Source organism: Scyliorhinus torazame, chromosome 1 (genome assembly GCF_047496885.1).
Source record: "Scyliorhinus torazame isolate Kashiwa2021f chromosome 1, sScyTor2.1, whole genome shotgun sequence".
Taxonomy (NCBI): Eukaryota; Metazoa; Chordata; class Chondrichthyes; order Carcharhiniformes; family Scyliorhinidae; genus Scyliorhinus; species Scyliorhinus torazame.
The window spans coordinates 42,779,984-42,794,641 of record NC_092707.1 but is presented as its reverse complement, the minus strand read 5'-3'; the positions used below and the strand labels follow the sequence as shown (position 1 = coordinate 42,794,641).

The following is a 14,658-nucleotide window of genomic DNA, read 5'->3' as shown; positions in this document are numbered from 1 at the left end:
GTTGGTCATTGGGGGCGGGGCCAAGGGAGAAGCGCGGGCTTGGTTCCCGCGCTATGATAATCATGGCGGGAATAGAGAAGCAGGAAGGAGGGGGCGTCGCACGGTGCGAGCCGAGGTCACGGGGGGAAGCCGAGGTCGGCCAGAGTTTGCTGACTTCTGGGAGCAACATGGGGGGAGTAATTACGCTAGCGGGGGATCTAGCGGGGGGGGGTGGGAGGGGGGAATTACTGGGTTGCTGCTGCTGGGGAGAGGGGGGAGCTGGTATGGGAGGGGATGGGCGGGGGGGCACCGCCTGGGGGAGATACAGCTGCGTGGGAACCGGGTGAGGAGCTGGAAAAAGGGGATGGCTAATCGACAAGGGGGGGGGGGGTAGGAAGACCCCAACCCGGCTGATCACGTGGAACGTGAAAGGGCTGAACGGGCCGATAAAGAGGGCACGGGTACTCGCACACCTTAAGAAACTTAAGGCAGATGTGGTTATGTTACAGGAAACGCACCTGAAACTGATAGACCAGGTTAGGCTACGCAAAGGATGGGTGGGACAGGTGTTCCATTCGGGGCTAGATGCGAAAAACAGGGGGGTGGCTATATTAGTGGGGAAGCGGGTAATGTTCGAGGCAAAGACTATAGTGGCGGATAACGGGGGCAGATACGTGATGGTGAGTGGCAAACTACAGGGGGAGACGGTGGTTTTGGTAAACGTATATGCCCCGAACTGGGATGATGCCAATTTTATGAGGCGGATGCTAGGACGCATTCCGGACCTAGAGATGGGAAAGCTGATAATGGGGGGAGATTTTAATACGGTGTTGGAACCAGGGCTGGATAGGTCGAAGTCCAGGACTGGAAGGAGGCCGGCAGCAGCCAAGGTACTTAAAGATTTTATGGAGCAGATGGGAGGTGTAGGCCCATGGAGATTTAGCAGACATAGGAGTAAGGAGTTCTCGTTTTTCTCCTATGTCCATAAAGTGTACTCGCGAATAGACTTTTTTGTGCTGGGAAGGGCGTTGATCCCGAAGGTGAGGGGAACGGAGTATACGGCTATAGCCATTTCGGATCACGCTCCACACTGGGTAGACTTGGAGATAGGGGAGCAAACAGGAGGGTGCCCACCCTGGAGAATGGACATGGGACTAATGGCAGATGAGGGGGTGTGTCTAAGGGTGAGGGGGTGCATTGAAAAGTACTTGGAACTCAATGATAATGGGGAGGTCCAGGTGGGAGTGGTCTGGGAGGCGCTGAAGGCGGTGGTTAGAGGGGAGCTGATATCAATAAGGGTACATAAAGGGAAGCAGGAGAGTAAGGAACGGGAGCGGTTGCTGCAAGAACTTTTGAGGGTGGACAGACAATATGCGAAAGCACCGGAGGAGGGACTTTACAGGGAAAGGCAAAGGCTACATGTAGAATTTGACTTGCTGACTACGGGCACTGCAGAGGCACAATGGAGGAAGGCACAGGGTGTACAGTACGAATATGGGGAGAAGGCGAGCAGGTTGCTGGCACACCAATTGAGGAAAAGGGGAGCAGCGAGGGAAATAGGGGGAGTGAGGGATGAGGAAGGAGAGATGGAGCGGGGAGCGGAGAGAGTGAATGGAGTGTTCAAGACATTTTATAAAAAATTATATGAAGCTCAACCCCCGGATGGGAGGGAGAGAATGATGGGCTTCTTGGATCGGCTGGAATTTCCCAAGGTGGAAGAGCAGGAAAGGGTGGGACTGGGAGCACAGATCGAGGTAGAAGAAGTGGTGAAAGGAATTAGGAGCATGCAGGTGGGAAAGGCCCCGGGACCGGATGGATTCCCAGTCGAATTCTATAGAAAATATGTGGACTTGCTCGCGCCGGTATTGACGAGGACCTTTAATGAGGCAAAGGAAAGGGGACAACTGCCCCCAACTATGTCTGAAGCAACGATATCGCTTCTCTTAAAGAAGGAAAAGGACCCGCTACAATGCGGGTCCTATAGACCTATTTCCCTCCTAAATGTAGATGCCAAGATCCTGGCCAAGGTGATGGCAATGAGAATAGAGGAATGTGTCCCGGGGGTGGTCCACGAGGACCAAACTGGGTTTGTGAAGGGGAGACAGCTGAACACGAATATACGGGTAATGATGATGCCCCCACCAGAGGGGGAAACGGAGATAGTAGTGGCGATGGATGCCGAGAAAGCATTTGATAGAGTGGAGTGGGATTATTTGTGGGAGGTGTTGAGTAGATTTGGTTTTGGAGAGGGGTATGTTAGATGGGTGCAGCTGTTGTATAGGGCCCCGATGGCGAGCGTGGTCACGAATGGACGGGGATCTGCATATTTTCGGCTCCATAGAGGGACAAGGCAGGGATGCCCTCTGTCCCCATTATTGTTTGCACTGGCGATTGAGCCCCTGGCGATCGCGTTGAGGGGTTCCAAGAAGTGGAGGGGAGTACTTAGAGGAGGAGAAGAACACCGGGTATCTTTGTATGCAGACGATTTGTTACTATATGTGGCAGACCCGGCGGAGGGGATGCCAGAAATAATGCGGATACTTGGGGAGTTTGGGGATTTTTCAGGGTATAAATTGAACATGGGGAAAAGTGAGTTGTTTGTGGTGCATCCAGGGGAGCAGAGTAGAGAAATAGAGGACCTACCGTTGAGGAAGGTAACAAGGGACTTTCGTTACCTGGCGATCCAGATAGCCAGGAATTGGGGCACATTGCATAGGTTAAATTTAACGCGGTTGGTGGAACAAATGGAGGAGGATTTCAAGAGATGGGATATGGTATCCCTGTCACTGGCAGGGAGGGTGCAGGCGGTTAAGATGGTGGTCCTCCCGAGATTCCTCTTTGTGTTTCAGTGCCTCCCGGTGGTGATCACGAAGGCTTTTTTTAAAAGGATCGAAAAGAGCATCATGGGTTTTGTGTGGGCCGGGAAGACCCCGAGAGTGAGGATGGGATTCTTACAGCGTAGCAGGGATGGGGGGGGCTGGCACTACCGAGCCTAAGTGAGTATTATTGGGCTGCTAATATTTCAATGGCGAATAAGTGGATGGGAGAGGAGGAGGGAGCGGCGTGGAAGAGATTAGAGAGGGCGTCCTGTAGGGGGACTAGCCTACAGGCTATGGTGACAGCCCCATTGCCGTTCTCACCGAGGAACTACACCACAAGCCCGGTGGTGGTGGCTACACTGAAGATTTGGGGACAGTGGAGACGGCATAAGGGAAAGACTGGAGCCTTGGGGGGGTCCCCGATAAGAAACAACCATAGGTTTGCCCCGGGGGGAATGGATGGGGGATATGGAATGTGGCAAAGAGCAGGAATAACGCAACTGAAAGATCTGTTTGTGGATGGGAAGTTCGCGTGTCTGGGAGCGCTGACCGAGAAATATGGGTTGCCCCAAGGGAATGCATTCAGCTATATGCAACTGAGGGCTTTTGCGAGGCAACAGGTGAGGGAATTCCCGCAGCTCCCGACACAAGAGGTGCAGGACAGAGTGATCTCAAAGACATGGGTGGGGGATGGTAAGGTGTCAGATATATATAGGGAAATGAGGGACGAAGGGGAGACTATGGTAGATGAACTAAAAGGGAAATGGGAAGAAGAGCTGGGGGAGGAGATCGAGGAGGGGCTGTGGGCAGATGCCCTAAGCAGGGTAAACTCGTCGTCCTCGTGTGCCAGGCTAAGCCTGATTCAGTTTAAGGTATTACACAGGGCGCATATGACTGGAGCACGGCTCAGTAAATTTTTTTGGGGTGGAGGATAGGTGTGCGAGGTGCTCGAGAAGCCCAGCGAATCATACCCATATGTTTTGGTCATGCCCGGCACTACAGGGGTTTTGGATGGGGGTGACAAAGGTGCTTTCAAAAGTAGTAGGGGTCCGGGTCGAACCAAGCTGGGGGTTGGCTATATTTGGGGTTGCACAAGAGCCGGGAGTGCAGGAGGCGAGAGAGGCCGATGTTTTGGCCTTTGCGTCCCTAGTAGCCCGGCGTAGGATATTGCTAATGTGGAAAGAAGCCAAGCCCCCGGGGGTGGAGACCTGGATAAATGACATGGCAGGGTTTATAAAGCTAGAGCGAATTAAGTTTGTCCTAAGGGGGTCGGCTCAAGGGTTCACCAGGCGGTGGCAACCGTTCGTCGAATACCTCGCAGAAAGATAGATGGAATGGAAAAAAGAAGGCAGCAGCAGCCCAGGATCGGGGGTGGGGGGGGGGGCGGGGGGGGGGGGGGGGGGGGGGGGGGGGAGGAGGAGGAACCAGAAGGACTCTCAGGGTTGTTAATATATACTGTATAATATGTATAGGTCGTTGCTACAGATAATTATATATTGGACTGTTAAATTATATTTTTGGAGAGTGTTACTTGTGATAAGGCAGTTGCCAATTAGGGTTAGTTTTCATTTTTGTTATTTATTATTTATTCATTTTCTGTTTATAGAATAGGTCATTGTTGTTTGTGTTGTTATAATATTGTGTAAAGGATGCACAATGTACTGTGTTGGTTGACCAAAAATTTTCAATAAAATATTTTTAAAAAAAAGAAAAGCTTCCTGGACACATTGCACAAACAGCACCCCATCCAAACTATTTGATCTCAAGAGTTTCCACTCAATGTTTGGGAAGTTAAAGTCACCCATGACTACTACCCTGTGACTTCTGCACCTTTCCAAAATCTGTTTCCCAATCTGTTCCTCCACATCTCTGCTACTATTGGGGGGCCTATAGAAAACTCCTAACAAGGTGACTGCTCCTTTCCTATTTCTGACTTCAACCCATACTACCTCAATAGGCAGATACTCCTCGAACTGCCTTTCTACAGCTGTTATACCATCTCTAATTAACAATGCAACCCCCCACCTCTTTTACCACCCTCCCTAATCTTATTGAAACATCTATAACCAGGGACCTCCAACAACCATTTCTGCCCCTCTTCTGTCCAAGTTTCCGTGATAGCCACCACATCATAGCCCCAAGTACCGATCCATGCCTTAAGTTCACCCACCTTGGGCGAAATTCTCTGGAAACGGCGCGATGTCCGCCGGCTGGCGCCCAAAACGGCGCAAATCAGTCGGGCATCGCGCCGCCCCAAAGGTGCGGAATGCTCCGCATCTTTGGGGGCCGAGCCCCAACCTTAAGGGGCTAGGTCGGCGCCGGAGGAATTTCCGCCCCGCCAGCTGGCGGAAAAGGCCCTTGGTGCTCCGCCAGCTGGCGCGGAAATGACATCTCCGGGCGGCGCATGCGTGGGAGCGTTAGCAGCCGCTGACGGCATTCCCGCGCATGCGCAGTGGAGGGAGTCTCTTCAGCCTCCGCCATGGTGGAGACCGTGGCGAAGACGGAAGGGTGCCCCCATGGCAGAGGCCCGCCCGCAGATCGGTGGGCCCCGATCGCAGGCCAGGCCACCATGGGGGCATCCCCCGGGGCCAGATCGCCCGCGCCCCCCCCAGGACCCCTGAGCCCGCCCGCGCCGCCTTGTCCCGCCGGTAAGGTAGGTGGTTTAATTTACGCCGGTGGGACAGGCATTTTAGCGGCGGGACTTCGGCCCATTCGGGCCGGAGAATCGCGCGGGGGGGCCCGCCAACCGGCACGGCCTGATTCCCACGCCCGCCGAATCTCCGGTACCGGTGACTTCGGCAACCGGCGGGATTCACGCCAGCCCCCGGCGATTCTCCCATCCAGCGGGGGGTCGGAGAATTTCCCCCCTTATTCCTGATGCTTCTTCCGTTGAAGTATACACACTTCAACCCATCTCCGTGCCTGCAAGTACTCTCCTTTGTCACTGTTCCCTTCCCCACTGCCTCACTACATGCTTTGGCGTCCTGAATATCGGCTACCTTAGTTGCTGGACTACAAATCCGGTTCCCATTCCCCTGCCAAATTAGTTGAAAACCTCCCGAAGAGTACGAGAAAACCTCCCTCCCAGGATATTGGTGCCCCTCTGGTTCAGATGCAATCCGTCCTGCTTGTACAGGTCCCACCTTCCCCAGAATGCGCTCCAATTATCCAAATACTTGAAGCCCTCCCTCCTACACCATTCCTGCAGCCACGTGTTCAGCTGCACTCTCTCCCTATTCCTAACCTCACTATCACGTGGCACAGGCAACAAACCAGAGATGACAACTCTGTCTGTCCTGGCTTTTAACTTCCAACCTAACTCCCTAAACTCGTTTATTACCTCCACACCCCTTTTCCCACCTACGCCGTTGGTACCAATGTGCACCACGACTTCTGGCTGCTCCCCTCCCCCTTAAGGATCCTGAAGACACGATCCGAGACATCCCTGGCCCTGGCACCCGGGAGGCAACGTACCTGCCGGGGGTCTCGCTCGCGACCACAGAATCTCCTATCTATTCCCCTAACCATTGAATCTCCTACTACTAATGCTTTTCTATTCTCCCCCCTTCCCTTCTGACCCGGTAGGTCATCCCCCCCAATAGCATCCAAAACGGTATACTTGTTTTGAAGGGGAACGGCCACGAGGGATCCCTGCACTGTCTGCCTGTTTGTTTTCTTTCCCCTGACTGTAACCCAGCTATTCTTGTCCTGTACCTTGGGTGTGGTTACCTCCCTGTAACTCTTCTCTATCACTCCCTCTGCCTCCCGGATGATCCGAAGTTCATCCAGCTTCAGTTCCAGTTCCCTAACATGGTCTTTGAGGAGCTGGAGTTGGGTGCACTTCCCGCAGGTATAGTCAGCGGGGACACCGGTGGTATCCCTCACCACCCACATCCTACAGGAGGAGCAGGCAACTGGCCTAGCCTCCATCCCCTCTTACCTTACAGAATAGCATGACGGTAGCATTCATGTCAAGAGGGCTAGAATACAAGACCAGGGATGTACTTCTGAGGTTGTATAAGGCTCTGGTCAGACCCCATTTGGAGTTTTGTGAGAAGTTTTGGGCCCCAAATCTAAGGAAAGATGTGCTGGCCTCGGAAAGGGTCCAGAGGAAGTTCACAAGAGTGATCCCTGGAATGAACAGCTTGTTGTATGAGGAACGGTTGAGGACTCTGGGTCTGTACTCATTGGAGTTTAGAAGGATGAGGGGGGGATCTTATTGAAACTTACAGAATACTGTGAGGCCTGGATAGAGTGGACGTGGAGAGGATGCTTCCACTTGTCGGAAAAACTAGAACCAGAGGACACCATCTCAGACTAAAGGGACGATCCTTTAAAACAGAGTTGAGGAGGAATTTCTTCAGCCAGAGGGTGGTGAATCTATGGAACTCTTTGCCGCATAAGGCTGTGAAGGGCAAATCACTGAGTGTCTTTAAGACAGAGATAGATAGGTTCTTGATCAATAAGGGGATCAGGGGTTATGGGGAGAAGGCAGGAGAATGGGGATGAGAAAAATATCAGCCATGATTAAATGGCGGAGCAGACTCGATGGGTCAAGTGGCCTAATTCTGCTCCTATGTCTTATGGTCTTATGGTTGACCGAGGGTGGGCCAGGGGAGGTACGGGACATGGGCCGAAGACTTGGCCGAGGAGAGGGTATGGCTGATGGCAGGGGAGGTGGGCGGAGTGCCCCCTAACCAGACTGGTCATGTGGAACGTTCAGGGACTGAATGGGCCAGTCAAAAGGGCCCGTGTGTTTGCGCACTTGAGGCAACTGGAGGCGCATGTGGCCATGCTGCAGGAGACACATTTGAAGGTGGGGGACCAGATTAGGCTAAAGAAGGGATGGTTTGGGAAAGTGTTCCATTCGAGGTTAGACTTCAAAACGAGAGAGGTGGTGATTTTGGTTAATAAGCGGGAGGCGTTCGAGGTGGGGTATATAGAGGTGGACCCGGGCGGTTGATATGTTATGGTTTGTGGGAAACTGGAAGGAATGGCTGTGGTGTTGGTGAATATATATGCCCCGAACTGGGATGACGTGGAATTTATGAGACGGGTATTGGGGAAGATTCCGGACCTAAATACGTATCGACTGATTATGGGGGGGGCGATTTCAACATGGTTCTTCATCCAAGGTTGGACCGGTCGAGTATAGGAAGGTATCAACTATGGCTAAGGAGTTCCGAGGGTACATGGAGCAGATGAGTGGGGGGGGGGGTCCGATCCATGGAGATTTGGGAGGCCAAGCTGTAAGGAGTTTTCGTTCTACTCCCATGTGCATAAAGTGTATTCCCAGATAGATATCTTTGCGATGAACAAAACGCTGCTGGCTGAGGTAATAGATGATGAATATTCAGCGATAGTGGTGTCAGACCACGCCCCGTACTGGGTGGATTTGCGATTTGCAGATTAGTAAAGGAAAGGCCCAACGCCCGCAATGTAGGTTGGATGTAGGGCTGTTAGCGGAGGAAGAGGTGTGTGAGCGGGTGAGGGAGGCCATTCGGGGTAATTTAAGAGTTGATACAGGAGAGATGTCGGCAGGGGTGGTCTGGGAGGCACTGAAGGTGGTTATCAGGGGAGAATTCATCTCAATTCCGGCCCACAAGGAGTAGGTGGAGCGGGCTAAGTTAGACAGACTGGTAGGCAAAGTTTTACAGGTGGACAGGACTTATGCGGAGACAGAAGACGGGCTTCTGAAAGAGTGTCAGAGACTGCAACTAGAATTTGGGCTCCTGTCCACAGGGAAGGCAGTGGGACAGCTCAGCTGACGAGAATAAGGGGATGGTTTATGAATATGGGAAGAAAACTAGTAGGATGCTGGCACATCAGCTGAGGAAACAGGAGGTGGCGAGAGAAATAGGGAGAGAAATAGGGAAAGTGAGGGACACAGGGGGGAAGATGGTTTTGGACCCGGCAGGGGGCGAATTATATGTTTTGGAAGCTTTACACACACGGATAGAGGACTGTGTTCCGGGGGTAATATGGGAGGACCAGACGGGGTTTGTTGAAGGATGACACATGGCGTCCAACATTAGGCGGCTCCTTAACTAACAGACAGGATCTACTCCCATTTGGAAGCAAATGGACGTATTAGTGAGAGGCAGCATGGTTTTGTGAAGGGGAGGTCGTGTCTCACTAACTTGATAGAGTTTTTCGAGGAGGTCACTAAGATGATTGATGCAGGTAGGGCAGTGGATGTTGTCTATATGGACTTCAGAAAGGCCTTTGACAAGGTCCCTCATGGTAGACTAGTACAAAAGGTGAAGTCACAAAGGATCAGGGGTGAGCTGGCAAGGTGGATACAGAACTGGCTAGGTCATAGAAGGCAGAGAGTAGCAATGGAAGGATGCTTTTCTAATTGGAGGGCTGTGACCAGTGGTGTTCCACAGGGATCAGAGCTGGGACCTTTGCTCTTTGTAGTATATATAAATGATTTGGAGGAAAATGTAACTGGTCTGATTAGTAAGTTTGCAGACGACACAAAGGTTGGTGGAATTGCGGATAGCGATGAGGACTGTCAGAGGATACAGCAGGATTTAGATTGTTTGGAGACTTGGGCGGCGAGATGGCAGATGGAGTTTGATCCGGACAAATGTGAGGTAATGCATTTTGGAAGGTCTAATGCAGGTAGGGAATATACAGTGAATGGTAGAACCCTCAAGAGTATTGAAAGTCAAAGAGATCTAGGAGTACAGGTCCACAGGTCATTGAAAGGGGCAACACAGGTGGAGAAGGTAGTCAAGAAGGCATACGGCATGCTTGCCTTCATTGGCCGGGGCATTGAGTATAAGAATTGGCAAGTCATGTTGCAGCTGTATAGAACCTTAGTTAGGCCACACTTGGAGTATAGTGTTCAATTCTGGTCGCCACACTACCAGAAGGATGTGGAGGCTTTAGAGAGGGTGCAGAAGAGATTTACCAGAATGTTGCCTGGTATGGAGGGCATTAGCTATGAGGAGCGGTTGAATAAACTCTGTTTGTTCTCACTGGAATGAAGGAGGTTGAGGGGAGACCTGATAGAGGTCTACAAAATTATGAGGGGCATAGACAGAGTGGATAGTCAGAGGCTTTTCCCCAGGATAGAGGGGTCAATTACTAGCGGGCATAGGTTTAAGGTGAGAGGGGCAAAGTTTAGAGTAGATGTACGAGGCAAGTTTTTTACGCAGAGGGTAGTGGGTGCCTGGAACTCGCTACCGGAGGAGGTGGTGGAAGCAGGGACGATAGTGACATTTAAGGGGCATCTTGACAAATACATGAATAGGATGGGAATAGAGGGATACGGACCCAGGAAGTGTAGAAGATTGTAGTTTAGTCGGGCAGCATGGTCGGCACGGGCTTGGAGGGCCGAAGGGCCTGTTCCTGTGCTGTAGATTTCTTTGTTCTTTGTTCTAATGTAATAATAATGTGGAGGGGCGCGAGGTTGAGGTGTGGTGACGATGGATGCAGAAAAGACCTTTGACTGGGTGGAGTGGAAGTATCTGTGGGAGATCCTGGGAAGGTTTGGGTTCGGGCAGGGATTTGTGGATTGGGTCCGGTTGCTTGATCTGGCACCGGTGACAAATGTAAGGATGAATCGGGTGCGATCGGATATATTAGCCTGTGTTGGGGGACGAGATAGAGATGTCCACTCTCCCCACTACTGTTTTCCCTGGCCATAGAGCCACTGGCAGTGGCACTGTGAACATCGAACATTTGGCAGGGGATAGTGAGAGGGTCACTAGAACACAGGGTCTCGCTCTATGCCAACGATTTGCTACTTTATGTAACAGACTCATTGTGGGGGATTGCAGGAATTATGGGGATATTGGAGGAATTTGGCTGGTTCTCAGGTTATAAATTGAATATGGGCAAGAGTGAGGTTTTCGCGATCCAGGCAAGGGGGCAGGAGAGGAGACTGAGAGAGATGCCGTTCAAAGTGGTGGGAGGGAGTTTTAGGTACCTGGGTATTCAAGTGGCACGGGACTGGGGTCAGCTTCACAAATTAAATTTGCATAGGATGATTGAGCAAATGAAAGGGGACTTCCGCAGGTAGGACATGCTCCCACTGTCATTGGTGGGGAGGGTACAGACTGTCAAAATGACAGTCCTGCCGAGATTGCTGTTCGTGTTTCAGTGTCTCCCAATCTTCATCCCCAAGGCATTTTTTAGGAAGGTGAATGCGGATCTCTCGGGTTTTATATGGGCCGGGAGAGCCCCAAGGGGTAAGAAGGTCCTTCTTGAACGGGGGCACGGGGAGGGGGGCTTGGCCCTTCCAAACTTTATTAATTACTACAGGGCGGCTAACATATCGATGGTTAGGAAGTTGGTAGTGGGGGAGTAGTCATTATGGGAGTGAGTGGAGGAGGCATCTTGCAAGGGCACGAGTTTGAAAGCTTTGTTAACGGCACCTCCGCCGTTCTCGCCAGCTCGATACTCCACAAGCCCGGTGGTAGTGGCAGCCCTGGGGGTGTGAGGTCAATGGAGGCAGCACATGAGACTGGAGGGGGTGTCGGTGTGGTCACCAATCTATATAAGGAACTGGTGGAGTGGGAAGGGGTGCCAATAGAGGAGATGAAGAGGGAATGGGAGGAAGAGTTGGGAGGGGAGTTGAAGTAGGACTATGGGAGGAGGCCCTGAGGAGAGTCAATGCATCCTTGTCGTGTGCCAGGCTTAGCCTGGTCCAATTCAAGGTGGTCCACAGGGCTCATATGACTGTGGCCCGGATGAGCAGGTTTTTTGAAGAGGTGGAGGACAGGTGTGGGAGGTGTGGGGAAGTCCTGCGAATCATGTACATATGTTCTGGGCGTGTCCGAGGCTGAGGGGATTTTGGCAGGGATTTTCAGATGTCATGTCAGAGGTCCTGGAAGGGAGGGTGACTCTGAGTCCAGAGATGGCAATATTTGGAGTGTCAGAAGATCCGGGAGCCCAGGGGGAGAGAGGCCGACGTCTTGGCCTTTGACTCCCTGGTGGCCCAGAGACGGATTCTGCTGGGATGGAAGGACTCGGAGCCTCCAAAACCGGGGGTTTGGGTCAGCGACATGGCAGGGTTTCTCAGGCTGGAGAAAATCAAAGTCCCCTTCAGGTGTTGGTTACAGGGGTTCGCTCAGAGATGACAGCCATTCATCGACTTCTTCAAGGAAAATTAGTCTGCCAGCAAAGGGGGGGGAGGGGCGATTGGGGGGGGAGGCATGGAAGTGACGAATATGTGTAGGAAAACCAATGAAGGGAGATCTGTGAGACGGAGTCATTACATGGACCATGTTAGTTAGGCTCAATGCTTGGAGGGGGGGGGGATGTTATTGTAGGAGGGAGGGGGGTTGGGTTTGTTGGATCTCTTTGCTTAAAAGTGTTAAAATTATAAATGCCTTAATAAAATGTTTTTTTTAAATAAAAGGAATACTTGGTACATGGGCTGGCTGGCTGGATGCTGTCAGACAAGGAAGGTGGCAAGCATGCCCAGGCACAATGCAAATCACACGGACACAGTGGTGTCAACACCATTTTGGTCATAATGGGGTAAACAGTGTTAATTAACAGAAACTCTGATCATTTTGATAGTGATCGAACAGATCAAAATTCTGTTTGAATTTTATGGAATTCCACTAATTTATGGAGGTTAAATATGTTAAATTCTGTTTTTATTACCCGGGAGTTAAGAATTTTCCGTGATTTTTACCAGTATTATGGAAATGACATTCCAGAATGTCATTGTTTTCCGTAGAAAATGCAAACCAGTGGCTTTACCCCTAATGTATTCAATCAAAATATGACTTTTATTTGTACGATTTAGTTGAAAAGGATTTTATTTCAATTCAGCACAGTAAAATTTCTCGCAGAACCCGGAGGAGGAATGGGGAAGGTCAGCGATGTGAGTTCTGTTTATGGGCTTACTGCAGGGTGAGGTGGATAAATGAACAGATTTACTTTTCACTGCTCTGCTCTTCTGTTTTCTCTGCACTTTAGTATTTAATGTTTGAAGAGGAAGCCCAAACAAACCATTACACATGACTGCAAAGCGTGAAGACTGGAACAATTGCCAGTGTTACAATACATCACAGCAGTAAGTGCAACGGCCTGTCACTCGCTAATTTTAATGGTCTCAAACACAATTTCAGCCCATAATAAAACACTTTTTTTTGTTGTCTGTCTGCTATCTTCAATCGGTCTCTGTAAGGCGCAAAGCAAGAGCGGCATTTTAAACACAGAGGGGATATAAAAATCAATAATTTACCCTTTAAAATCAATGGAAACTTTACCTGGTATAGTAGGAGTCAACGCCAAGTACTTCTCGAACATTGGACACGTATTGCTCAAGAGTAGAGAAACTGGATGCCTGCAGATTGATGCTGCTCGTTTCATTGAAATCATTGCTGTTTTCTGGCAGACCATCACCCAAGTAGCACTCGTGAAACTTTAATATTCCTGCAAGAAGACCGAAAGACAGGAAGGAATGTGCTGAATTACTGAGAGCATCAGAAAGCTGGAATCACTAATTACTCTGCCAATAGTATGCAACCGCAGACTCCTGGAGTCCACTATTTGAGAACTTGCACCAATATTCAGGGAAGCTTCAACACTTGATGGCTATATTTACAGTTTCATTTCCGACAAATGGCCATGCTGTTGCTACATTTTTAAGATAAATCTATATGACCAACATTATTTCACACACACGTCTGATTTTATAGTCGTGATTTATTTACAGGGGCCTCACCAACCAGGGACAAGAGCCAAATCTCACTATACTGCTCGCTTCAAAATAAGACACCCCACCATCAAATTTCAAAGAATTTCATAGAATTTACAGTGCAGAAGGTGGCCATTTGTCCCATCGCGTCTGCACTGGCTCTTGGAAAGTGCACCCTACTTAAGCCCACTCCTCTACCCTATCCCTGCAACCCAGTAACCCCACTTAACCTTTTTTGGACACTAAGGGCAATTTATCTTGGCCAATCTACCCCACCTGCACATCACTGGACCGTGGGAGGAAATGGAGAACCCGGAGGATTCAATATCATTTCCAAAGAAGGCTGATTTAGCACACTGGGCTAAATAGCTGGCTTTTAAAGCAGACCAAGGCAGGCCAGCAGCACGGTTCAATTCCCGTACCAGCCTCCCCGAACAGGCGCCGGAATGTGGCGACTAGGGGCTTTTCACAGTAACTTCATTGAAGCCTACTTGTGACAATAAGCAATTTTCATTTTCATAAGGATCTTTGGAGTCAGAATTTGTCCTCTGTATGAAGTTGAAGGCCAGGAATTCCCCGGCTGCTGTGATTCACTCTTCCCACCGGCAGTGCATCCCTGCCCACAGGTTTGCCGGCGGCTTGGGTGGGCTTCAATGGGAAATCCCATTGACAAGCAGCGGGAGTAGAGAGTCCCGCCGCCAGCGAACGGCACGCCGCAGATAAAAAGGCGGCTGGGTGATTGGAGATTCCAGCCCAAAATATCAAAAGAAGGTATTTTTCACATTGTTCACATCTCTGGCTGAAATAGATGAGCTCTTCCATCCGATTTTAACTGGACTATCCAGTTTCAATTGCAGCTGATCATTTTGATCGTTGAAAACTGGACTGAAAAAGCAGCTGTGGATTCTTCTTCTCCAGGTAGCAACTTCAATTATTCAAGGGTCCCCGAATCCTGGCTTATGCTGTGATTTTGCTGCAGGGCAGGGTGAGGAGGTTGGTTCCACGTCTACCTCAGCTAGAATGGGGATTTGAACCCCATATTGCTGCTGATATTGTAAACCACATGCTAGCTTTTGATAAATAGTTAATAATAATCTGTATTCGTGTCACATGTGGTTAGCACTGTTGCTTCACAGCGCCAGGGCCCCAGGTTCGATTCCGGCTTGGGTCATTGTCTGTGTAGAGTTTGCACGT

General features: G+C 50.5%; 1 protein-coding gene across 6 annotated transcripts in view; it reads right to left on the bottom strand.

The window, feature by feature from the left end:
- Positions 1 to 14,658, bottom strand: part of ttc28 (tetratricopeptide repeat domain 28) — a 1,212,158-nt gene that overhangs the window by 249,073 nt on the left and 948,427 nt on the right. For all 6 annotated transcript variants that reach the window (XM_072489716.1, XM_072489732.1, XM_072489724.1 and 3 more), the window contains one exon: positions 13,034 to 13,199. In XM_072489716.1, the coding sequence (XP_072345817.1) occupies positions 13,034 to 13,199 (166 nt within the window). The remainder of the gene's footprint in view (positions 1 to 13,033; positions 13,200 to 14,658) is intronic.